The sequence below is a fragment of the Ricinus communis genome, chromosome 1 (genome assembly GCF_019578655.1).
Source record: "Ricinus communis isolate WT05 ecotype wild-type chromosome 1, ASM1957865v1, whole genome shotgun sequence".
Taxonomy (NCBI): Eukaryota; Viridiplantae; Streptophyta; class Magnoliopsida; order Malpighiales; family Euphorbiaceae; genus Ricinus; species Ricinus communis.
The window spans coordinates 1,022,170-1,047,407 of NC_063256.1; the positions used below are offsets into that span (position 1 = coordinate 1,022,170).

General features: G+C 35.2%; 5 protein-coding genes across 9 annotated transcripts; 2 read left to right on the forward strand and 3 right to left on the reverse strand.

The window, feature by feature from the left end:
* Positions 1 to 1,080: 1,080 nt before the first annotated feature.
* LOC8270602 (protein GRAVITROPIC IN THE LIGHT 1) lies at positions 1,081 to 5,528 on the reverse strand. 3 transcript variants are annotated; one of them, XM_002511638.4, is made up of 3 exons: positions 5,269 to 5,528; positions 4,826 to 4,882; positions 1,081 to 2,522 (listed from the first exon to the last, which is right to left on the reverse strand). In XM_002511638.4, the coding sequence occupies exon 3, from the start codon at positions 2,515 to 2,517 to the stop codon at positions 1,252 to 1,254; it is 1,266 nt and encodes a 421-aa protein (XP_002511684.1). In that variant the 5' UTR covers positions 2,518 to 2,522; positions 4,826 to 4,882; positions 5,269 to 5,528; the 3' UTR covers positions 1,081 to 1,251. The 3 variants fall into 3 exon arrangements, with proteins under 3 accessions (XP_002511684.1, XP_015584369.1, XP_015584368.1); XM_015728883.3 differs by having other exon boundaries at positions 1,081 to 2,525; XM_015728882.3 differs by having other exon boundaries at positions 1,081 to 2,582; positions 5,269 to 5,527.
* An 801-nt stretch (positions 5,529 to 6,329) lies between these two features.
* LOC8270603 lies at positions 6,330 to 9,993 on the reverse strand. Of its 2 annotated transcripts, XM_002511639.4 has the most exons (3): positions 8,243 to 9,984; positions 7,545 to 7,734; positions 6,330 to 7,113 (listed from the first exon to the last, which is right to left on the reverse strand). In XM_002511639.4, the coding sequence occupies exons 1-3, from the start codon at positions 9,842 to 9,844 to the stop codon at positions 6,986 to 6,988; spliced, it is 1,920 nt and encodes a 639-aa protein (XP_002511685.1). In that variant the 5' UTR covers positions 9,845 to 9,984; the 3' UTR covers positions 6,330 to 6,985. The 2 variants fall into 2 exon arrangements, with proteins under 2 accessions (XP_002511685.1, XP_048234263.1); XM_048378306.1 differs by lacking the exon at positions 6,330 to 7,113 and having other exon boundaries at positions 7,545 to 7,819; positions 8,243 to 9,993.
* A 2,896-nt stretch (positions 9,994 to 12,889) lies between these two features.
* On the forward strand, positions 12,890 to 16,328 carry LOC8270604 (arginase 1, mitochondrial). Of its 2 annotated transcripts, none has more exons than XM_002511640.4 (7): positions 12,890 to 13,122; positions 13,234 to 13,376; positions 13,503 to 13,662; positions 13,850 to 13,983; positions 14,771 to 14,980; positions 15,495 to 15,605; positions 15,695 to 16,328. In XM_002511640.4, the coding sequence occupies exons 2-7, from the start codon at positions 13,236 to 13,238 to the stop codon at positions 15,953 to 15,955; spliced, it is 1,017 nt and encodes a 338-aa protein (XP_002511686.1). In that variant the 5' UTR covers positions 12,890 to 13,122; positions 13,234 to 13,235; the 3' UTR covers positions 15,956 to 16,328. The 2 variants fall into 2 exon arrangements, with proteins under 2 accessions (XP_002511686.1, XP_015584372.1); XM_015728886.3 differs by having other exon boundaries at positions 12,891 to 13,122; positions 13,221 to 13,376.
* A 263-nt stretch (positions 16,329 to 16,591) lies between these two features.
* LOC8270605 (protein NRT1/ PTR FAMILY 7.3) lies at positions 16,592 to 18,529 on the reverse strand (the record flags this gene model as incomplete). The annotated part of the gene is given in 7 exon segments (XM_015727611.3): positions 16,592 to 17,054; positions 17,144 to 17,257; positions 17,260 to 17,307; positions 17,310 to 17,353; positions 17,355 to 17,501; positions 17,623 to 18,194; positions 18,266 to 18,529. Coding segments are annotated over 7 exon segments (1,602 nt in total), but the record flags the coding sequence as incomplete, so codon positions are not given.
* Positions 18,530 to 18,564: 35 nt separating this feature from the next.
* LOC8270606 (probable tRNA N6-adenosine threonylcarbamoyltransferase, mitochondrial) lies at positions 18,565 to 23,056 on the forward strand. Its single transcript, XM_002511642.4, has 13 exons — positions 18,565 to 19,435; positions 19,535 to 19,579; positions 19,683 to 19,757; positions 19,881 to 19,977; positions 20,281 to 20,371; positions 20,545 to 20,594; positions 20,680 to 20,870; positions 21,002 to 21,087; positions 21,225 to 21,300; positions 21,401 to 21,484; positions 21,606 to 21,720; positions 22,245 to 22,333; positions 22,480 to 23,056. Exons 1-13 carry the CDS (start codon positions 19,178 to 19,180, stop codon positions 22,609 to 22,611), a joined length of 1,389 nt encoding a protein of 462 aa, XP_002511688.2. The 5' UTR covers positions 18,565 to 19,177; the 3' UTR covers positions 22,612 to 23,056.
* The last annotated feature ends 2,182 nt before the right edge of the window (positions 23,057 to 25,238 follow it).

The window sequence follows — 25,238 nt, forward strand, 5'->3', positions numbered from 1 at the left end:
TTTACTTCTAATTTATCATCTCCAAGTGGACGTTCATGCTAAGCAATAAAATCTGAATGTATAAAAGGTTTTAGCCTTAAAATATAACTTATTGAATATAATACATTTTGAATTGAAATTCTATAATAGTAGTAATCTTCATCTTTAATTTTAATTTCATGGTTGAGATTTATTAATTTAATTCTTTTTTTTAACCTTAAACATTAATGTTCAAGTTAATCAGGAAAGAAATTTAATCCTAAATAATAATTATACAACTTTTATATAAAATTGGGATACTTATTTTGACTATAATATGAAACCAAATATGAAATGTTATATTTAGTCGTTTTTTCATTATTATATTCTATATATTTAAGAAGAAAATCAAGTGATTTCTATTGACCTAGTATGACCCTTCCAACCATTTCCGCCGAGAAACCAAGAGGAATGTGCGATGCCCGCGGCAACAGATCTTGCAAAACCATGATGCAAATTTATCTTTCGGCCAACATAATCCATATATTAAGTTGAGGAAGTTCTAGGGAATGTATTAGTCAATGTTCATAAACTTTTGATACTTTAGAATGTAATGTAAGGTTGAGTTGCAACTTGCAGGTGATGACACCTCATCAGCCATGTGGGTCGGAGCATGAGTATCCTTCCAGCGAAAATCAATTCAACGAAAAGCAAGCAAAATATAAGATGGTTTCTTCTTGCCTCTGCTCCATTGCACTCTTAGGCATGTCCAGAAAAGCATTATTCTATCCTCCAGATTCTTCGGTTCTGCGTGTGCCTTCTACGGGGCAACAAGCAAAATTCGCCCACAAAACCAAGTAACCAATCCCCCTGATTTCGCATCATCTCTTCAAAACTTGTCGGATGCAAATACACGAACGGGAGCCGATTATAGGCAAAAGCAAATATGCATTGAAAAGCTTTTTCCTCCTAAAACCCACTCGAAAATCTTGAACATATATCGAGATTCAAATGCATGCCTTTGTTAGAGTATAAGCAAAATGGACCTACTAGTAATAAGTCCCCTGATTCTGCACCGCACTTCAAAAATGTTCTAATGCAAGCACCATAGAGTGAGAAAGGTAACGAGAGAGACCAACACTTTTTTACTTGACATGAATGCTAATTTCACCTCATACGATTTAACAATACAATTACAAAGCTTACAACACGCTATAAGCAAAGGAAATACATCATTAGATTGAAACACACCACAAAAAGACATTACAACAAAGGTTATTCAAGGACTAGTAGTTACTCGGCAACCTTCACACCTGAAAGATAAACCCGGCTCTGAATCACACTGCCCCCTATCCAGAAACCTGGCATGACCATTAGCCCTACTCTAGGTTTTTGATTTTCATCCAAAATCAGATTCTTTACAACACTTTCCATGTAAACCTCTGAGAACTCACTTCCCCTCTTAACCTGAAAGACCTTAACATTAGGATCAAAAGAAAATGCCAGCATGTGCAGAAGCCATATAGACTTGGCCAACTTTAAGAAAGCTTGGTAAAAGGGGGTTCTTGGATGCCCGCCTCCCATTATATAATTTCGCTGATCCAAATTTCCAAAGAACGAAGCTTCCATCTTTGGATGAACCACCACCAGGTATTTGCTCCTGCAAAATTTGCCAAAACTGGAATCTGGATTCTGACCTAACACATCTAATGGATCCATCTCCTTTAGTGCAAGATACTGGGGAAAGAAACTCTCTTTGGAGAATGTCACGTCATCTGATTTTATTGAAAAGCTTTCCTGCTGAAACCCACTGAACATCCTTTGACATATATGAGATTCAAATGCATACTTTTTGTGGGCTCTCTTTGCATAAACAACATCAGGTTCAATGGAGTTAGCAGCAGCATCAAGGTCCCACCCAGCTGCTTTCATCATGTTGATCAAAGGTTTAGAAAAATCATGAATAGCTTTGAAAGATGCTTCCACAGCAGATATGAAGAGCTCAGGGGTGAGATCTACAGGAAAATATCCATTTTCATCTCCAGAAGCTTCTGATTCTTTGGTTGACAGGCCCCTAAGCTTGAGATTCTTTTCCAGTTTAGATCGCTTCTGACTTGCCTCCTCAATGTGCTGCTGCAACTGAAGAATCTCAGAATCTTTATTCTGAATCTCCGACTGGAATTTTTTCACCATAACCTCATACGTCTTCAGCAGGCTCTGCTGTTCTTGGATCTCTGCAGCTAAGCGAGAGTCCTGAGGAGAAACACATACAGGCTTCGGATAGTTTTCCCTGTAAAAGTGCTTGAGCTCAGATAAGTTCTTCAGCTCAGAAATTACTAGTTTGTCAGCAGCTTGGATTTTTTCAGGATCATAAGGAGTATGAGCTGTTTGAAGCTGGATGTAAGCTGACTTTAAGGATGAGATGTTCGTAAATATTTTGGATATCAAGGCTTCCACAGCTTCAGGATTTTGATTGATTGACTCTTCCATGGGTTGAGGATGGACCTTTTGACTGTTGCTCTCGCGGAGTTGATTATCTTTCAACCCAGTGGGTAGCATAGCTACTACTAAAAAAAGGGTGGTCAAACAGAAATTCTTCAGCAAAAGCACCAATATAACACAACCTGAAATCCAACAGAGAAGTGCCAGTGACATATAAGGACACCAAGAAGATCCTAAAGCAGAGGAGTCAGGAGTGTTCGTGCACATTAAACCTAAACTAACTATCAGATACACTTGTGTTAATCCGTAAGCAACAACTTATTATTTCCAAATATCTATCTCAACTCTCAATGGATTTTGTTATGAAGTTTGTGCATGATGAGCAATATGACATGAAATGTGATGATGCAATAACATTTTGGTACTGACCCTGTGATAATGACAAGATTGTTAGATGAAGAGATTTGAAAGTCCCATAATCCAGTCATTTTCTGTATTGCATGCTACTGTGATGATAGCTCCAAATGTTAGATCTTCATTTGAAATTCTAAGAAAGTTTAAAAACCTAACTAGAGTTAGTAAACATAAGGTTTAAAGAAGTTATGTCAATGCAATGCAAACCAGGCAAGAGATCAGAGTTGGTGTTAAAAGGACTACAAAGTGTATTAGCTATGCTGACACAAGTACAACTCTCAAGTCTCTGTCACCTATTTCAATCACTATTATGTGAAGAAATGATAGGACTAAACCTAAGATCAATACCAACAGCACTGTAACTCTAGATCACAACAAATGACAGTTTACGATGGGAGCAGAAGATATAAAAGCATCTCCATGAACACCAAATCTGATAACAGGAAGCAACTGCCACCAGAAAGGGGAAAAAAGAACAAAGAACAATTCCAGCACTGCTCTCCAGAATATTCTCTTACAAATGTTAGCTTGGATCCATCAAGGAGAAATATCGGCTGAAGATTAAGATCCAACAAGTAGTCTTACAGCAACGAAAAACAAGAGGAGATAATCCACGGATCTACAGAAATCTACAGACCATCAACCTAGGTTCACCTAGGTTGCTTGGGCGATCAAAGTTAATGCTCTTGCTAACTAAACCAGATACAACTCTTAAGAAGGCCCCGCCTCAGGGACAGAATAATTTGAAGTATTTAAATTTTCAACTACCATAAGGTTGCCCCTCGTTTGAACTCCTGGATAAGTTACCAACACCAATGGTAACATTTGACCACTCAACAGCAGATACATGAACTCTCTCAGTGCAAACACAATATGTAGTTACATTCAAAATCTAGTACGCATAACCGTGATTGCAAATTCTCCCTTTAATGCAAAAGTATATTTAAAATCTATGCTTTACTCCTTAGCAGATTCAAACATTTCTACACAATATGCCTATTGAGTAATTCAGGAAAATGCAGTTACAACTAATATCGACTATATTTGCAACAAAAGAACAATTGTTAAGCACCTAAAACACAATGACATGCCTATGGATAGTGCAACAGATTCTGAGTTACTGCTAGCAGTATTACTCTTGTGTCAACATGAAGTGCAGATTCCTTGATGGAAACAAATTTCTAAAACAAAAATAAGCTCCTGGTCACTGCAGCAAATGGGCTGAGCCATGTAAAACTGACAGCCTAATTGCTTAACCTAATGGTCATAAAGCATATTCTAGTCACATCTGAAAACAAACAACAAAATGTTTTTAATAGGAATTCATTAGTTCAACTGGCTCATAAAAATAACATCAAATTAACATAGGTGCTGTGCACTTTAAGTATTATTTTTACCCATAATATTTAAAGTTTCTAAACTTAAATATATTAAATTTTTTGGTAATTATATAAACTATTAGTACTAGTATTTTTTGGTAATATTATTAATATTATTTTTATTTAACGTGTAGTGAATTTTTTAAACATGATAATATTATCAATAACTAAGTAAAAGTGGCTTAAATTTGGAACATGAATCATAAACTAATATTATTAATAATTAAGTTAGTAAAGTGGTAAACATTAATTTCATAAATAACTTCCCATACGGCAGCTCATTCCATGGCATAAGTTTTCCAACTGGTGGAAAAAATCTACCACGCGTTGGAAAACTTTTTCCACAGGATGGAAAATGTTCTTCACCGGTTGTAAAACTCTTTCCATATGGTCTGACAATAACATACATTTTACCAATTTTTACCTAAACTATTCTATCAAATTTAAAACAAATATCTGAATTACAAAATTTGTTATACCATGCATCAGAATTACAATATGTAGAACACATCAAATAGATGACAGAACAATGCGGCTAAAATGATGCCAGAAATTAAAACCATTAACGTTCAAGATAACTACTTAAATTATGCATACAAAAGAAAAAAGAATGGTTTGATCGAGATGCTTACCTATAAAGATCACAAACCGCCCTCAGAATGTATCCAGCAAACATAATCCCCTCCAACCTAGAATAAAAGAAACTCGATTACTCCAGTCAAGCATAATACAATTTCTTATGCAGACATTTCACATAGAGTCGGTCATTATGAGTCGTCGAGCACCAAGATGAAGATAATTTCTTGTGAAACGCCAAGATTAGCACAATTTTGTAACACATCACAACGTGTGACAGTAGAACTTGGAAAAGATACAAAACTCACGCATAAGAAATCACAAACGCCTAATTTGACGCTAAATCCTACAATTTATCGGGTCTAAGCAACAAGAGATATAACTAGAGAGAACAAAAATATAGAATTACTTTACAGTCTAAGAAGGTGAAATTTTTGGTGTTAAAGCAATTCAACTTGATCTATAGGCAGACAAAACAAGAGAAAAGAGAATATTTTACCTGATCGGAGATGACGTCGTAGAATCGCTGAAGATCAGCGAAACAAGAAACCGATTGATGACTCGAGTTTGGAAAAGTTATAGCTTTACTTCCGGACAAATATAAACCCTAAACAAGAAACTGTCGGTCTTTATTGTTTTTTCCTAATTTGTTTTCTATTTTATTTAATTTCTGTTATGTAACTAATCAAAATGTCGACTTCACGCTGAATTCCAATTGAACTGTTTAATGGCTGCTAGTCTGCTGTTCACTTGGTACTATTTGTTGCTTAAATTCAAAAATCTTAGGGAATAAAAAGTAGCGTAGAAGTAGGGCCTCATTTGGATTGAGATATTTTGATATTAAATGATTTAGTATAAATATTATATTTTATTCTCTCAAAAGAAAATTATATTCTATAGTTTTTTAAAGATTTGCAGTAATATTTAGTTTAACAGTGAAGATTTGATTAACAATTTTTATTATTTTCATTTTTGATTTAAATAAAATCATCGAGTCAAAATAATAAATCCACATATAAAAGCAATGGATAGCTATAGTTCCATACTAACAAAAGAGAAATTGGAACAAAAAGAAAAAAGAAACGCTTTTATTCCGTTAGTATCAAAGGCTCTCAAAAGTTGGGTATTGAGCTTAACGTTGAGTTAGGGATTATTGATGTTATTTTTAAAAGTCCAATTCAGTCAGCAATTTTCTTTTTCTTTTTGTTTTTCTTTTTCGTCTGGCCTTGAACCACCTAGAATATCTATTTTGACATGATTGCTTTTGAAATATTTCATCATTTTGCTTTTTAAAAATATTAAGACTTGAAATCATAATTGGCCATACATGAACGGTTGCAACTTTCTCTGCATAGTCGACCGAGGGCGCACTACCACCGCCACCATCATAATTGTTTCAGGTAATAATTGTGCTTCTTTCTTGTTATTTAATTCTCGCAAGCTTTTTCTTGAAGGAAAAAAAAATAGATTCTCTGTCAGATTGTGAAAGCACATTCAGATAAGATTTGTCCAAGCTGAAAGGAAATTTAGTAATTATGCATCCAAGAAAAAGAAAAAAGGTACAGAAAAATACATCAATAAAGGTTTAAAATTATACATTGATTACCAAGTTATATTTCAAATCCAAATCGATTTTATATAATCATAGAACAGAATGATTCTAACAGCAGCTAGTCGGGCCTTGAATTGCGAGCACTCGAGTGCAATTATCAATTTCGAGTGTATAGTGTGCACATGGCCTTCATCCTCCTGCATCTGCAGGAAGACATTTTAGAAGCTGCAATGCAATGGCAATCTGAGAACTATTACTATATTAGTCTTTATCGGCAAATTCTATATCATGCTGCCCATTTCTGTACAAAACCTTATTGGCAGTTTTGACATCTGACAATTATTAGTCTAGTATTTTTTAGATTTACATATTGAGCCCGTAATTAGTTGCATATGGAGATACTAATTCGTGTATTGATGAACAAAATTAAAGTCCTATATTTAGTATTAGCTGCACAGGCTAAATTGCATGCACAGAGGCTACAACATGCTTAACTGCAGTCCCTTCTGAAAGCTAAATGGCAGGTAAGGGGCTTGTATGATTCTCCGGAATGATTAAATCATATTCTTCTGTCGAAAGGGAAACGATTTAAAGAATGGTCCGTATATATCAGTTTGTGATGGCTCAAGGCACCGATAAGAAAATTCCTGAGCTATGAACTATATCATGCATCAATGCCAGGTCCAGGATAAGCTGGTAAGCTCATTATCCGCTTGTCCAATACTGGGCCTCCAACAGTGAAATGATACAAGCTCTGATAATTTGATCCTCTCAATCCAAGAATTTCGTGCACTGCAAATGAATAATGAGCAAAGAATTTTCAATGTTTTATTTATAGGACATGTCTCAATTAAAGATGCTACCATGATGCTTCTGTCTAATACTAAATGCACAAATGGCTTAAATCTCAATTTCCTGTACCAATCACCGATCTACCAATCTATCATCTTGCAGGCAGCCTATATAGAGTTTTCTCCCTACATCCTAATTGGAGGCTGGCCACTGACAAACTCTGGAATGATATTCATCAATGGATATGTGTTTTTGAGCAGCATATCTAAATAGGCTTGCCTATTAAGAAATTTTGAACAATTTTGTTGCAGTAAGTTTGATTAGAAAAACCTTGATAAAAGTAGTTTGGCAAAAGCATTTATTATTAACATTAACCCTTCAACAAGTAACATGCATGATATCCACAAGAAATGAAGTAAATGAAAACATACCAGGATCATCAAAGAAGCAACCAATGCCAGTTGCGGAGATGCCAATTGCATGTGCTTCAAGATACAAAACTTGACCAAGGACTCCAGTCTCCCAAAATAATCGAGGGTACATCCAGACACCTTTGTTACGCAAGGTAGGCTCAAAATGAGCCACCATACCAAGGCTGAAGCAGCCGTCACTTGCTATGTCCTGCATTAAGGTATAACATTCCAGTACTAGTTGGATAAAATTCACAATAGATTACCCTCCTTTTGTAATCCTCATTTCACGGAGACTGCACAAAACAAGGTCCAAAAGTATGCAACTTTAGATTTATGAAATCAATGATCAGGTACAGTCTCCGATCTCAAAACCATTCCTGGATGAATAAGCTATAAGCATTTCTGCTAATTAAAGAGGTGACAAACAATAAAAAGAAGTTCCGTGCATGTTGTGACATAACCGGATAATGTAGATCCGCTGCTGTGGCAGTAATATATTTACTATGAAAGTATTCATTGTATTCATTTGATTTCAATATGTGAAAACTGTGGCGATATGATTCAAATTAAGGATCACACTTAAATTTTGTGAACTAGGACGAATTGTTTGTTAACTAAAGATTTCATGTTTTGCGCCACAGTCTCAATAGCGTTAAGAGGGAAGGAAAAAAAATCCTAATGAAGGAACTCAAAATTTCAAATACCAATTCATATACCTGATGACAGGAGAGCTGTTTCGAAATCTGCTGGCAATCACCCCCAGCAAGTTCGTATAAAGGTAAATCATCAGGACACCCCTCTGGCTTTTCCCATGTAAAACCAGCCCTTGTAGCTTTCTTAAGATCATTAAGATGATCTTCATTTCTCACCAAGAAATATAACCCTTTTGAAAGCCTAGTTACCCTATGGACAAATAAAGCAGCATGCACCTCAGCGTCCCAGGAGAGAGCCCGAAATGGCAAAGCCAACAGCCTCTTTTGCCTTTCTCCACTTCCAGAACCTGAAGGAACACAATGCAACAAAATCTGATAAAATGTGTCTCTATCTATTTCAGTAACTCCATCCATATCCACTGCGCTCCTCCTCTTCCTAACAATTTCTCTAACTGTAAAACTTTTATATGACCCTTCACTACAAACACCGCTGCTCTGAAATGGATAGATCGACAAGTCATCTCCTAAAGTAAAGGGCTTTTTAACAGCTTCTGCAGTTTTATAAATTATATCCCAGCATATATGCTCTTTGCTAAGTGAATTCGGCTTCCCTTTCCACTCCAAGTTCCTGAATTCCATAATCGCCGAACTCAGTTCCTTATAATTCACATCAAAGTCCTTGACCCCATTAGGAAAAACAAGAAGCAAGCAATCAGGGTGCTCAAATTCAATCTCCGGCATCTTCCCTTTGATTGGGTTATCTGGAATTTGAAAACCCTGATACATTTCAAGCCCCATTAGCCTCTCTAGTTCTTTAGAACCTAACCCATCAAGCAACTTTACGTCCCATCCAAGACCTGCTGCAGCCATTGAAATAGCAGCAATAGCATGGCCCACATCATGATTGCAGTACCTAAACGCACGTTCTCCATATTTCCAAGCCTCGCGCCAAAAAATAGATGAAATCCCAATAAGAAATGAATTTCGTGGAAAGTATTTCGGGAAGAAATTAGACGGGATTGTAGCTCTAAGCTCTAAAGAATGTTCCTTTGGTGCATAATGTGATACAAAAGCAGAATCAGAAATTGATTCAATTGGTGGGGCAATAAGGTAAGCTTCAGTTGGGTGTAGATTGCCGCTACTCGGGTTAACCCGGAGAGACCATGTTGAGAACCCAGTTGTTTTCCAAGCAGAAAGAGCGAGAGAATTGTAAAATAATTGAGAAATGGATGATTTTGAAATGGATTTTGGAGAAGGAAGAGAATTGAAAACAGAATGGTACAAAGGGGCAGAATCAACGCCCGGGTCTTGATTATCAGTTGGAAAGTGTAGGAGAGAAAGTAGTGGAGCAGAAATATAACGCCGAAATGGATTAGGTTGGTTGGCCCAATCAAGGCCACGAGGGCCTCTGGCGTAATTGGTGAAGGAGTGTTTGGTCTGGTTATGGTATCTCAGAACTTGATTTAGTTTTTGGGTGTCTGGGTCTGGAGTTTTGTTTTTGATTTCTTTGGAATTGGCTATAGATGGCGATGTCGATGATGAGGAGGAGGAGGAGAAAGACATGGTATGTGCTGGCTTATTGGCGGTGAGGTTAGGCAAGAGTTTACCGGTTGAAGGAAGAATAAAGGACTGAGAAGAAGAGAACCTAGCGGTCATCGGTGGCATCTTTGATTTTGCTTTCACTCAGAGATACATTTTTTACGACACTGAAGAGAGCACACGACAGTTGTAGATTTTCCTTGGCTCCAAGGATTCTGGAACAATGGGGATTGATGAAAATAAAACAATTTCAGTTTTATTGGGCCAACCCAATATTGGGCTAAAACTTTGAAATCCTATTGGGCTAGTGCTAACGGTTTATAATAATAAGGCCAAGAAAATGAATCCTAGGGTTACGTTTTAGTATATAAGATATAAGCAGGAACCCACCGCCCATGCTGCTCTCAGTTTGTGTCTCTCTGCCTTGTTCTTTTTGTCTTTCGTTCCCAATTTCCAGTAATATAGTATTGTCGAGTTGATGATTAAAATAATTAGTTGATGAATAGTAAGCAAGTGATGAGGATTAGTGGATCGCAAGAAGCGCGCATTTATTTAAATGCCAGCAGTGTTTCCAACCATTACTTCCATGACTCTGATGCTTCTATTCTCTATTCTCTAAATTTTTTTGTTTATTAGCAAATCTTTACTGGAATTTCATGTTTTTTGGGCTTATCAAGATTTTCCTATTCTATTTCTGTCTGTGTGCCTTTTCTGATTTTTCAAGACCTTATGTTGTTGATATGGTCTATAATTTTGCAGGTAAGTGTGGATCGTATACAAACAACAAACGGTCGGTCTGGTACAGTGGTTTACCATTTGAACCGTCGCCTTTTCTGCTAAGCTGACGACTTGTCGTCGTTTATCCTTTTTATCAGAAACAGAATGACGTAATTAATTTAATTTACTGATTACATACAAAAACCGTATTGCAGTCTAGGAAAAATGCACGAATATCCCCATTTAACACTTTACCTTTCTTCTATTCATGACAGCCCCAGCTCTGAGGACCATTCACAATAGCTATACAAACAAAAACTCGGAAAACGGACCTCAAATGTACCCATGTAACGCCTTAATTCAGTGGTAATATAAGATTCAAGCTTACTAAATTTTAAAAGACCCATATAGTTTTGAGCACTGATCGTGAACAGAATGAAAAATATATCCTATTCTTCTCTCCTACTGTTCACGGAAATTTGACAGGCCACCGTCTGTATAAAAATTATAAACTATATCCCAATACAGCCAACTTAAGGCTGTTTGAGATTTTTGCTGTAAGTTTAAAATTTTTTTAATTTGATAAAATTATTTTTTGATTTCTTATAAATCTCTTTTGTTATACATCATTTTTTTTAGAACAACGTTGGTTTGTTTACTTTTTAAAATATAATTCTAAAATTCGAAAAATAAAAAAATTGAGTAATTTTTGAAGTTTTTATTTTCCAAAAGGGCCAATAGAACTCTGCCATAGGCAGATCCTAAACCAATTATTGGTCCGGTTGCTTCGTTGATTGCGGTGGTGACTGCCTCTTCTTTGCCATTGGAGGATTTCGATGCATTGAGTTGCGTGATGAGGCGAGAGGCGCAGTTTATCATTTCCTCCGTGGAAATGGACGTAGTGACGTTAGTTTCCACTTTTGCGATTGTTGGGTTCATCAATGACTCAGCAAATTATTTTATTTCTATATTTAGTTAAATTCTATAAAAAAATTGTAATTACAAAATAGAGTAGGATACCGTAAGGCCACTCTAAGCAAAAATTCTCTATATTATTATTAATTTTATATTTAAAATAAAGATCCAATTTAGAATTACACCTCCATAAAATTCATAAAATTTATTTATAAATTTAAAATTTATATACTTTAAATGAAGTGAAAGTTGATTTAGTATTTCATATAATCAAATTTTTATGAAATTAATTTAGTTATATTATATTCTAATAAAACAAGTAATATTTAAAAATAAATTTTATATCAATAAGCAATATATTTTATAATATTAATATTTTTTTAATTATATTTTATTTATTTTATGTAATTAATAACTAAATATCATATATAATTAACTAATTTAGTATTTAATTATGTTAATAAATTATTAAAATTAAAATAATATTAATATTTATAAATTATATGATATTGTACACTTATGCTACGTTAAAATGAATCATATTTATAACATTATTAATCAATGTTTAGTGAAAGTAATAAGAGAGGAAGAAAGTGCTAGAAAAAATCTAATACTTTTTATTTGATTTAAAAAAATAGATAATAATAAATTCAATTTTTTAACAAACAAGTAAAAAATAAAAGAGTAAAATTCACCTTTATATTTTGTTTGCTTTTCTTTCTATATGTTCTTAAATATGTGGCAAGTTTTAAACCATTACCATAAATGTACTAGTTTTTAATTTGTAAATACATTTCATATTTTCTTTTGAATTAATGAGGTTTGCACTCTAATACATATAAATTATAATTTTATTTAATTATAATAGTATTTTATAAGAGTTACAAAAATCAAACTCATTTCTCTAGTATATACATAAATAAATAAAAATTTCAATACAAACTTCAAAATACAACAATAAACTATTTTTTCTTTCAGAAAATTAAAAATAATAAAGTGTTTTTAATTAAAAAAATTAAGGCAGAAAAAAGAGAAACATAAAGAGGCTTGTTTAGAGAGAATGGAATAAGAGAGCAATGATATACTAAAATCTTGTAATCTCAATAACTTAACATGTAATTGAGTTGTTCTAAATATAATAAAAATATATTTTTAATAATAAATAAGTTAAAAAGTATAGAATATTTTAATTACAGAGTAAAAATGATTATATACCAATTAATGGGCATTACATTTAATCATAATATTGGTTATTTAAAAAAATAAAAGAAGTAAATATAAAAAGTAATTTTCTCTTGTACTTTTATTGTTAAAAAGGTTATGAAATAAATTTAAATGAAACACCGGAATAAAAATATAAATTAAAAAATAACAACGCTTGAAAATATTAGACTGAAATAGAACTAAAAAATTATCCCAGAAAGTATTCCAATATTTTTGAAGTAAAAATAAAAATAAAAACCCTTTTAAAGTGACGGAAATGCTGCACTTTCTCTCCTTCTCAAACAAAGGTAGCTGTAGCCTGTAATGGTACAAAAGGACAAGTGCCCCGCAAAGCCCATTCATAATTGAAGTTATTATATTTTATTACAGTGATAATATATAAAACAAGGAGATCATTATCTTTAATCCAGCGGTGGCATTTGAGTGTGACAGTGGAAAAAGCTGCATGTTCTGCTTTCTTGGCTTCCTCTCTATCTCATCAAATTCCAAATAAGGCGTTGCTCGTTCCACTCTCTTCATATTTTCAATTTTCTTTCATCAAGATCAAGGTAAAAAAGCAAAGCTATTAATTATTGGCGCTGGAAAATAATTCCTATTTGAATACGTGAACTAGTAACGAACAAGTGATTTGGGTGTTAAATTTCAGTTTTGAATTTCAGAAATGACTGTTATAGGGAGGAGAGGAATTCATTATTTGCAGAAACTAAAAGCAGCGAATATACCTGCCGAGTTGATAGAAAAAGGCCAGAATCGTGTAATCGATGCTTCTCTTACTCTTATACGGGAGAGAGCAAAGCTTAAGGTATATATATATATATATATATATTTTTTTTTTTTTAGGGGTAATATATAAAGTTTTATTTCTATATATCTTTTGTGACATTGATTTTGGTAAAATGATTTTTAACGATGGTGTTGTGCTTGATAGGGAGAGCTTGTGCGTGCTCTAGGAGGTGCTAAAGCATCATCCTCTCTTCTAGGAGTACCTCTAGGGCATAATTCATCATTTCTTCAAGGCCCTGCTTTTGCTCCTCCTCGAATTAGAGAAGCTATATGGTGTGGTAGCACTAATTCAACTACTGAAGAAGGTACCATACTACCCCCCCCGTCTTCTTCTTCTTCTTTTTTCTTTTATTTTTTTTCCTGTGCATTTCAATCTCATTTATGAGCTTACGCTTTTTATGGTACCTTTATATGTAATCAAGGTTCTGCTTTACTTTGAGGTTAACGAATGATGTATGCTTGTTGTGGGGTTGTATGCTTGGCCTTGTGCAGGGAAAGAACTAAATGACCCAAGGGTGCTCACTGATGTTGGTGATGTCCCTGTCCAAGAAATTCGAGATTGTAGTGTAGATGATGATAGGCTGATGAACGTTATCAGCGAGTCTGTCAAGTTGGTGATGGAAGAGGTGAATGTTGTTTCTTTTTAATCTACTTCTTTCTATATGTATCAAATATCATATTTGGAGAATATGAGCTAAGTGAACCTTTTCCCTCTGAAGGAATTTTAGGAGTTTTTTCTTTCAAAGCATTAGTGTAGAATTCATAATTGAGAGATCTCTTATTCATACCAGAAAAGCAGAAAGCAGTTCATTTCTCGACTTTGCTTTCTAATGATTTAAAAGTGCACTGCCAATGATTCTGAGCTGTTGGGTCATATTGATTGATCCAATCCTTGTGCTTTCATTGCTTGGCTTGATTGGCTGGAGTTTTTGCTAATACTTCATAAGTTCATGCTAAGTTGCTTCCATGCTCAAGCTTATGGCACTTGCAGGATAATTAATTGCATTGGCATGTAATGCTAGAGTGCTGCAGAACATTGTTTGATATATCATTTTATACATGAAAGCAGAAGGCATGCCTTGTATAAAATATGGCATCTGCTTTTTGTTTTTAACACTGTCAAATATCCAAAGTTTGGTTGAGATATCGCATTAGGTAGCTGAATGCCTGAATGGGAAACCGTTTCAATCACTATTCTGTGTAAGGAGACAGAATATTTATCAATGACTCAAGTAACAGGGGTAGAACTAGGAGATTAATTGGACTACTTGTTAAGTTAGAATGTTGAATTTTTCTGAACTCTTAGTTACTGGACAGAACAATTTTATTACCAAGACATTTAACTGTGAGTCTTTAAACACACACACACACACACTCACATGATTTTTGACTATTTTGATGTTTAATTTCCAGGATCCATTGCGTCCATTAGTTTTAGGTGGTGATCATTCAATATCTTTTCCTGTAGTACGAGCTGTTTCTGAGAAGCTTGGTGGACCTGTGGATATTCTCCATCTGGATGCTCATCCTGACATCTATCATGCTTTTGAAGGAAATAAATATTCTCATGCCTCTTCATTTGCCCGAATAATGGAAGGTGGTTATGCACGGCGTCTCTTGCAAGTATTCTCCCTACTCAGATGATTTATTCTAATATTGCAGATAATCAATAATGTTATCCATACTTTCAGCAACTTTACCCCATTATGTTGTCTATAGAATATGAGCATGATTCATTTCAGATTAAGTTTTTGACTGATATTGTATCAATTTGTTAATATACTTGCTGACCCTTTCAATGCTAATATGCTATCTCTTATCTTCATTTTTTCCTTTTCATTTTCATTTAGTAGAAGGCTTTATGTACGAGGCAGCTCATAGGGAATAACTCAGGAAAATAATATATTCATCAGCTCATTCTGTAGAAGTCCAATATTTTGGGTGCTTGAACTAGAGAATATTAGGGTATCAGAATTATAGTTCACCCTCTTTCTCTGTTTTTTCCTCTCTCTCTGAACTCTCTCAACTGGCTGTTGGACTTTTAACATTGAAACTGGCTATTGAACCTATTTCTAAGATTACGAAAAGAACTCGGTATTTCTGGAACAGTAAGAAAAATGATTGCTAACTTTTTCAGGTGGGTATCCGATCAATAACCAAAGAAGGACGTGAGCAGGGCAAAAAGTATGGAGTGGAGCAATTTGAAATGCGAACCTTCTCAAGAGATCGCCAGTTCTTGGAAAATCTGGTCTCTTTCTCTCCCTCCTTCTATCTTCTATTTTTGCATGTGCATCTGAATGAGCTTTGTCAATTTGATTCTGGGTCTTCCTTTATTAGAAATTAGGAGAAGGCGTCAAGGGGGTGTATATCTCGATAGATGTGGACTGTCTTGACCCTGCCTTTGCTCCTGGTGTATCTCACATTGAGCCTGGTGGTCTCTCTTTCCGTGATGTTCTCAACATCCTCCACAACCTTCAAGCTGACGTTGTTGCAGCTGATGTGGTTGAATTCAATCCACAGCGTGACACCGTTGACGGTATGACTGCAATGGTTGCTGCCAAGCTGGTGAGAGAACTGACTGCAAAGATATCAAAATGATAATCCTCTCCCTTCTAGTATACACTTTTCAAATCTATGGTTCTTTGTTGCACCTTGAAAGATCACAGTTCCTGGCTACCAGCAAGCATAGTTTTTCATGACTCTGTGAAGAGGGCTTCTCTCAAGGAATTAATGATTATTTATCTTCATGTCAGTCATTGATCACCTTTACTGTAACACTGTATTTTCTCTGCTTTGACCAAAAAGAAGAAAAGTAGTATCAAGGCCAATAATGCTGTTCATTGCTTGGTGGATACATTACTGTACCTCATCAGCCCAAAAATGAGACAGAATTATTACAAAGTTTGAAATTCTTGTATCATTTAGCTTCATCTTCATTTAATAAGCATCTTGCAGCCAGCATTTTTATCAAGGTCCTTCACTTTAGCCGCAATCTCATTTTAATTTGAAATTTTTTGTTAGGTCGTGGCATCCATTGCTTTTTGACATGTTCTAGTCACTACTATTATTATTCCCGGGTGTTAAAATGTTGAAATTTTATATTCCGGAATGTTCTTTTCGTAGATTTCTCAAGGCAGCAGGAGGTCTATTAAATAATAGCTGCATCTGCAACTCTTACTCTTTTAAAACAATAATAAGGTTCGAAGAAAGTAACATGATTAGAATCAACCTTGAATAACTTTCTCTTTAGCATTTTTATCTAACTCGCCTCCGCGTCTCGCTTCTCAAATGATGTGAACTATTACAAACCGACCCAAATTCAGTGCTGCCAAAGCAGCTGACATAAAGAAATACCTCTCTAGATGACCATGACTTAAACTGGGAGGAACCCAAACCGGCTTCCCATTTCTCGATGTAATTGCCATCACTACTGTCAAAATCATGCTGTAAATATAGCTAACGATGGCTGTTGAAGACATGGACAAACTGACCCCTGAGCTTTTCAATGCATCAGGGGATTGCATTTGGGCGATATACACAAATGCTTCGGATGTTCCCAGAAGAATGTATTGTGGAATCTGCCATAAAATTCCTAGTGAACTTGTCTCCTTATCAGCATACTCTGTGTATCTTCGCCGTTATAGTTCAACTATGCCAGCAACTACCATGGCCACTATAACACCTGCAAGCCTGATGCCTAATCTTCGAGTTCACTTAAAGGCTTAAGTTCTCTTTTCATTACTTTGATGATCAAGGGAAGAATTAAGTTGTCATATAATATGATGCCTAATCTTCGAAGTTCACTTAAAGGTTTAGGTTCCCTTTTCATTACTTTGATGATCAAGGGAAGAATGAAGTTGTCATATAATATAATGAAATCCGACGAGCTTATAATGTCAATGCAGTCATGCTTGCTGGAGGAATGTTAAATTTGGAGATTGGTTTATCCCTGCAGCTCCTTGTTCAACAAAGAGAGATAGCAATTTTATGAACACTCCAGCAGGCAAGAAACCAAATTGGCAATATTCTCAGGATGCAGTTCACTTCTTCTACCTGACTGATGGCACAAAGACGCCATGGATTTGGCAGTTTGCTCTGGTCTTGCATATCCATAGCGGTGATAATGGTAGCTCGATCGGGAAACCTGATTTTCAGGAGAAAAAGAGTGCGTTTCAATTTTTTATTGATAGGATAATAGTATTCTTTCTGTCTAGAGACAAAACACTTTCTTTAATGTAAGATGTCTGCATACTGTGTGTACTCACTTGAAGTCATCAGTGTGGAGTATCTTCCTCGTCCCATTTATTTCACCTTCATTTCCAGCAATTTCATAAAGCCCTTCTCCATTTGGATGTCCCTCGAGTTTCATTTTCCTGAATGAAGCCACCATCACCTGACAGAATCTAGAGATGGGATTACCAGAAGGCTTGAAGTGCCTATATTTGAAACTTCCACTCAAAAGCAACACATATGCAACAACAGCACAAGCAACACATATCCAGAATCCCAGTACCCAATACCCTATATTCTCTGCATATACGAGAACTGTCTCTGCAATTAATGACCCCAGATTTATAGCAACATAGAAATAACTATAGAATGTTTTCTTGGATCGATTTTCCATAGGATCTTCTTCATCAAATTGGTCTGCACCAAATGTAGCTAGTGCAGGTTCAGGAGATCCACTTCCAAGAGCAATCAAGTAGATCGATAGGTAGAACATTGCAACTTCAATCGGTGCATGAGGCTCACATAACACTCCTATAGTGCCACAACCATGTGGCTTAAGCAGAAATCTATGAGTTGAGAAGGATAGTGCTATCAATCCCTGCAAGAACTTGCATTAATAAGAAAAAGAGAGCCGATTTCTTCTTTAATCATTTTGACACTTTCTGATGTTTATGTCACAAAGAAATCAAAAGTAGCTAGCTGCTTATAATAATAAGGATAACCTGGAATGTGACACGTAAGGTATCTTCCCATGTAAGAGTCACTCAGAAAGGCACTCATCAGAGAGAAAAGATAGGTAGTTCTCATCCATCGGCTAAATGTATTTGCTACCTCAACATTGGTCTGTCTCAGCACAGATTTTGAGAAAACAACCATATTCACCTCCACTCCAGCATATGCCAGTGTAATCAGTCCTATATTCACTGTTTCAATTGGCAAATGTAAAAGTATTATTTACTTGAGCCTGAGCACCATGTTATAGTCCTGCATTTAACTCCATGCTAATTTGAAGATTCATACCTACACACAATCTCCAAATTCTATTTATTAAGAAGAGCAACAGCATGCATGCAATACCTATAGTATGATTCCACATCTCCATCCATCAGTACTGGTTGGACCGGCGGACAAGAGCTATTCCCAATAGACATGACAAAAGAAAAAAAACAAAACTTGGAATTTAAAAAAAAAATCTATCCACCTGTTCAAGTGGTGGATAGATATGTCTCTAGAGCTATACATACCTATGCACACCCAAAAAAAACTATTGTCCGTTTATAGTCTATAGACTAATAGGACCAGCTTCTTAATTCCTTTTTTTTTTTCAGAGTTTGATCACTTTTCTAAATTGATTTTTTTTCAAACACGTTCATATCTCGGGGCCACATTATAATAATGCCCAATGTATTTTTGGATCCTGGGCTGTACTGCGGGATACCGGGCCATTATCATTCTTAATCGCCACAAAACGAACGGCGTCGTTACCATTACAAAAATGGAAAATCCACCTAAAGCTTTAATTGCCGTTAATTTAAGACATTAGCCAGTTACCAGTTCGTGGAATAGGTTCTTGTTTCCGTGTCTCTGAAAATGCTGTCTTCGCTTTTTACGATGTCGTCCGCCATTTCCCGCCTAAATCTCCGGCCCAAGTCACCCTCACTACACTGCGTTTTATCATCTTTCAAAACCCCAAAATCCAACTACCAAATAATAAAAGCCAATCGCTCTCCTCGCATTTCTTCATTATCTGCCCATTATTCCTCCTCCCATATTACAAGTGTGTCCTCTAAAGATGATTTGGTTGTTCTAGGCATCGAAACTAGCTGCGATGACACCGCCGCCGCTGTTGTATGTGATTCAGCTTTGTCTCATCTTTTGTATTTCTTATTTTGTTAACGTTATTCTTTTTTCTTCCTAGTTTTAATAGATTTTGCTATTCTATTTTAGGTGAGAGCCAATGGTGAAATTCTAAGTCAGGTGGTATCTTCTCAGGTAAATACATATTTTATAATATGTTTGTTGGAATCCAATTTATGATTGTTGCTTTCGAGTCCAGTGCATGCTATTAAGCTCATTTTTTAAGGTTTGACTAAAGGCAGACTTGCTTGCTCGATATGGAGGTGTTGCTCCTAAAATGGCTGAAGAAGCACATTCACAAGTGATTGATCAGGTATACTATCTAGTTTGGAAGTTTGCTTTTAGTTTAGATTTCTGATTTTCTATATTAAGCATGTATGTGTATTGTACTGGTAGAAAATTTTATAAAGTTCAAATTTGTTCTTTTTATTTGCAGGTTGTACAGGAAGCCCTTGATAAGGCTAATTTAACAGCAACTGATCTTTCCGCAGTTGCTGTTACCATTGGTCCTGGTTTGAGTCTTTGTCTTCGCGGTAATTGACTTGTCCAGGATAAATTTCTTTTTCTAATTTATAGTTTTTCGACCATGGTCATAGTCACTTTTAGGTGAGGCTTATTACAGCCAATCTGCATGCTCGATTGCAGGGTACAGATAGACATAGGGTTCCAGAAAACAATACAAATTAACTTGGAGAACTTCGTTTATGCATATTATTAACTCTGTATCAACTGTCATTGCATGTCTAAATTCCTGCTGCTTAATGTGTTGTAGTGCTATGCTATTTTTTTGGAATTGAGAGAGCTCTTTAAGGAAATTCTTATGTATCTGTAAGCAGTTGGTGTGCGGAAAGCTCGTAAACTTGCTGGCAGTTTCAATCTACCAATGGTTGGTATTCATCACATGGAAGCTCATGCTTTAGTCGCCAGGTATGGACGTAACAAGTACCTTTCAATTGCAGACTTTAGAATAGCTGTGCCTCAGAGCATTGTACAATAGCTTTTGGTTGACATAGAAAAAAGAAAAGTTCATTATGTAATTCTTTAAATGGGTTGATGTCTTCTTTAAATGCTCATCTGTATCGTAACATTTCTTTTTCTAGGTTGGTTGAACAAGAGCTGCACTTTCCTTTTATTGCCCTGCTTATTTCTGGTAAGCTCATATGCTTCTGCCTATTTGTGGATTTGTGTTCTGAATGCACATGTTCTGATAATCTTACTTTGCTTCTGCTTTTCAGGAGGACACAATCTACTTGTTCTAGCTCGTGATCTTGGCCATTACATACAATTGGGGACCACGATAGACGATGCAATTGGTGAAGCATATGATAAGACAGCCAAATGGCTTGGTCTTGATATGAGGAAGAGTGGTGGGCCAGCGATTGAGGAACTTGCTCGAGAGGGTGATGCAGAATCAATTAAGTTTTCAGTTAGTAATTCCCAAATGCTTTATTCTAGTTGTGTTTGCTGGAACGGGTATTCATTGGATCATTTTGAGAAAATATATGATACAGGAATACTATCTTTCTGTTTCCTGAATTCCCTTGCTTTGTTTTTTAGACTCCAATGCAACAACATAAAGACTGCAATTTCTCATATGCTGGTCTGAAGACTCAAGTGAGGCTGGCAATTGAATCCAGAAATATGTATGTAGAGAACAGTCGAAACATCTATTTTAGGAAGCAATTCTTTATATAGATCAGTGGCTAGTGCTAACAATGAGTTTATTGATATTGTTTTCTTCTTCTTTCTAACTATTGATGTGTGTATGGGCTATTGTTAGCAATGCTGAAATTCCCATATCCCTTGCAAGCAGCCATGATAGAAGCTCCAGAGCTGACATTGCCGCATCTTTTCAGGTTTTTCTTTTTTGTCAATTCTTTTCTAAATGTGCCATGTACTCCAGCAGTTGCATGATTCTTTTTCGTTGTGCTTTGTTTTTGAAACTTCTCCTTCCAGCGAGTTGCAGTGCTACATTTAGAGGAGAGATGTGAACGGGCAATTGAATGGGCCAGGAGAATTGAGCCTTCTATAAAATACCTGGTGACTTGAACTGCAATTTCTATTCTATTTGTTCTATTTCACATAATTTACTGCTTCTGGCTTTTGTTATTTCTTCACATGCATTGGTGCATGATACCAATTTTTTATTCACTTCTTGCAGGTGGTCTCTGGAGGTGTTGCATCAAATCAATATGTCCGCGCTAGGCTTGATCAGGTTGTGAAGAAGAAGAATCTGAAACTTGTCTGCCCTCCTTCTAGTCTTTGTACCGATAACGGTAAGATCTCTGACCTCTGGTTGACCTTGAAATGATGCACAATGATTTAGGGCATGAACCTCCCTGCATGAAGATAGATTAATTCCTTTGAGTACAATTTGGACTAACAGCAGTACTTTAACTGGGAGTCTGTCCCAAAAGGGGAAGGAAGAAGTGACTGGGGTTGACAGATCAAAGAACTCTATGTCTCATTTGAACAGCTTGGATTGGATTATTCTGTTTTTTTTTTTTGGAGAAGCTAATTAATAATGAAAGCTGCTCGAAGAAATCCATACCAGTTCTAAGGTCTTGAGAGGAGATTTTGTTTCATTAGTTTATTTTGAGACCTAAAACACAGCATTCTTGTAAAAGTGTCATCTCTAAATTGTTATTGGTCGAAGGCTTATCCTTCACTCAATTTGGCTCTGTAGGTCCTCTGACCATCAGGGCCTGATGGTGCATATTATATACCAATGAGTAATTCTTGTCTGTAAAGTACAGTGGCTGTTTTAAGGAATCTAATGCTTTGATTTTCATCTTGTTAGGTGTTATGGTGGCTTGGACCGGAATCGAACACTTTCGTATTGGAAGATTTGATCCTCCACCACCTGCAGATGAACCTGAAGATATTATGGTTGCTTTCAGTACTCATGACTCATTCGTTTTTTCCCCTCCCCCCGGCCCGTTTTAACATAATGCTTGGACTTTTGGAATCATAAATGGTTTTGCAGTTGAGACTTCCGTCAACGATTAACTGATAAATATTTGTTTATGAATTAGTATGATCTGAGACCAAGGTGGCCGTTAGGAGAGGAGTACGCTGAAGGAAGAAGCAAAGCTCGTTCTCTAAAAACAGCTCGGATTCATCCATCACTTACATCTATAATTCAGGCATCGCTCCAGCAGCCATGAATATCTGCATTTCCAAAGTCATGTGTTCCCCTTTACCGCTTCGCCAGTTGAGCAACATTTTTGGACTGATGCGCAAGTACCCAAATGGTTGACCACGTTGACCTGACCCGAGTCTGAAGAGCAGACATACAGAGAGATCTTTTGCAGGCCTGTATTATTATTCAGCCCAAGATAATGGTTTGAGAGGCATGTTGTGGAAAAACTAATCAGTGAACGCATCACATGAAATATCTGCCCAAAGAGCAGCTGTTGAGAACTGGATCTTGATCTTAGCTTCAGACATTGTAGCTCGTTGTTTGCATGGCTGTCCTTGTAATTAGGCCTGGTTTGTTTTGTTGTGTACAGAACTGAACTTTGTTGTAATCAGCAAATCTCCTTTCGCAAGTGCGTAACAGACGGTGCCTAAATACGCTCAGTATAATCTAGTAAAATAATTGAACTTTAATTGGTATACACAGAATCTAATTTAGTAACCTAACAATCAATTGCAGGGTTGAACTTTAAATCCTAATGATTGTGGTTCATTACTTGGTTTAATTCTAATAGCATTGAAACTCCTTAGTTCACCAAATGTGTGGCATGATCTTTTTCTCCGGAAAAAGCATACCTAAATCGCGTGGTTTAATTGGTCGCAGCTTACTTCCAGTAATATCATTTTTCTATTAATTTTGGTGTATATACACTCTTTTATTAGTTGTGGTGTATACATAAAATATGTGCAAATCATCGAATATCAAAGTGTAAAATACTCATACATACGTGTCACTCTTCTATTAATTGTGATGTATGTACACTTTCTTATTAGTTGTGGTGTATATATTAATTGTAGGTAAAACTCTCCTCCCAAGACATTATTGAAGGATTTTGGCATGTATCAGTTAGCTTCACTGCACTTTAGCCATTTTCAAATTTGTGAGAATGTAAATTCAAACTCTCATTGCAGAGCTCAGTTAACAAAAATACATTATTCTTTTATAGTCAAATATTAATTAAGAATAGAACAAAATTATTAAATTACAAATTTATAATATACAATTTTTAATTAATCAATAAGAAATTAATAATATTAATATTTTAGGAGATTTCCTAATGGATACTTAGTTAAAAACAATATGAAATAATCATCTTTCATATGTTTTATACATTAAAATGATTCAACAAAAATTATAATTTTATATGAACTGTATGATTAATTTATTAAAATCATCGATTACTTAATAACTTTGATGGATAAGGAACTATGTGAAAGAAATAATAATTTATGAATTATTAATAAATGGTATATGTTTAGAGTCAACTGCCTATATTTGTTGAATTATAGGCGACGAGGTATATGTTAAAATTCAAACCATTACAATTCTCAAATGATACAAGTATAAATGCAAGTTCAAAGCTACATTAAATGCTAAAACATAACACAGTAGCAATTTCACATTGAACAATAATAGTATTACTGTGAAGGAAATAGTATTTAGTTACATATAGGAGTTCATTATTTACTATTTCCATATGTGGCATCTTTAATCAAATTATCCAGTACTAAATGCTCCTTTGGGAGTTAAATAGCTCACTATTAAAACTCGAGTTTCCCGATAAAGATTTAACTTACCCTCAATGAGTATAATAATATATCCTATCCGTCATATTATTTATCTAAAGTTACTGAAAAGAATGTGCTCAGTTTTTGTGTTCTTGAGCTTACTCTTCAGACCAATATTCTTTTAGGGAAAATGATGGGCACTGCATTGTTTTTCTGGACAGAAATGGGCACTATAATTAGCCCGGTCGAATCATACAAAACTCCAAAACTTTGAATTGCTGTATGTCCATCCCTCCATTGAGGAAAAGTTTTGGCCCCGTATATAGATAAGGCAGCACCTTGTCCCTCCCAAAGCTACAACTTAAGCTACCTTATCGTATAAATTCACTGAACATAGAGCATGGTGAAAAATAATAAATTTAATACTTTTATTATTGCTTTAATTATATCAAAATCATAAATCATATATATATATAGTGTCACCACATATTATCATGAGTTTAATCTCGATAATTTTTAATTATTTTAATGCTGTCATTTTATATATAAGTTTTTAAGATACGAATAGATATATAATAATAATAGAATATTCATTATTTGGTTATTGCAATGTCACTTCTTTTAGCGACTTGTATAAATAAAAGTCTCTTATCTTATCTGACCTTCATAAATCGATCATGTGACAAAAAGAAAAATAAATTTCCTGATTCTTTTATTTATCTATCTAATTGTGTCGCCATCTTATTATGCCATTGCCATAAAGTTCTCCATATGTCAATGCATGTTATAACTCACAACATAACCAACAAACAAAATTAAGTGATTTATAGTATAAAGTTAAGTTCCCTAATTACAAGTATATAACGATAAACAAATCTTTATCCACGGTTGCCGCAAGATAACATCTTTTGATGTAGAATAAGATAAATAAGCACGTACGAATTGATGAATTCAACTTCTTTGTGTTCAAATTTTGAGATCACGTGATGAAATTATTTTATTAAATTCCTTAGAGAGATATATCGTGCCTCTAACTATTCTCTACATATGTCCATTTTGAATACAAGTACCCTTTTGTTGAATGTCA

Excerpts from the sequence above, each read along its gene's own strand:
- LOC8270606 (XM_002511642.4), top strand. The coding sequence starts at position 19,178 with ATGCTGTCTTCGCTTTTTACGATGTCGTCCGCCATTTCCCGCCTAAAT. Across the intron at positions 20,871-21,001 it reads CAGAATCAATTAAGTTTTCA|ACTCCAATGCAACAACATAA; the intron begins GTTAGTAATTCC and ends TTTGTTTTTTAG. Across the intron at positions 21,301-21,400 it reads ACATTGCCGCATCTTTTCAG|CGAGTTGCAGTGCTACATTT; the intron begins GTTTTTCTTTTT and ends TTCTCCTTCCAG.
- LOC8270603 (XM_002511639.4), bottom strand. The coding sequence starts at position 9,844 with ATGCCACCGATGACCGCTAGGTTCTCTTCTTCTCAGTCCTTTATTCTT. Across the intron at positions 7,735-8,242 it reads AACAGCTCTCCTGTCATCAG|GACATAGCAAGTGACGGCTG; the intron begins GTATATGAATTG and ends ACCTTAATGCAG. Across the intron at positions 7,114-7,544 it reads TTGCTTCTTTGATGATCCTG|TGCACGAAATTCTTGGATTG; the intron begins GTATGTTTTCAT and ends ATTCATTTGCAG.
- LOC8270604 (XM_002511640.4), top strand. The coding sequence starts at position 13,236 with ATGACTGTTATAGGGAGGAGAGGAATTCATTATTTGCAGAAACTAAAA. Across the intron at positions 13,377-13,502 it reads GGGAGAGAGCAAAGCTTAAG|GGAGAGCTTGTGCGTGCTCT; the intron begins GTATATATATAT and ends TGTGCTTGATAG. Across the intron at positions 13,984-14,770 it reads TCAAGTTGGTGATGGAAGAG|GATCCATTGCGTCCATTAGT; the intron begins GTGAATGTTGTT and ends TTTAATTTCCAG.
- LOC8270602 (XM_002511638.4), bottom strand. The coding sequence starts at position 2,517 with ATGCTACCCACTGGGTTGAAAGATAATCAACTCCGCGAGAGCAACAGT.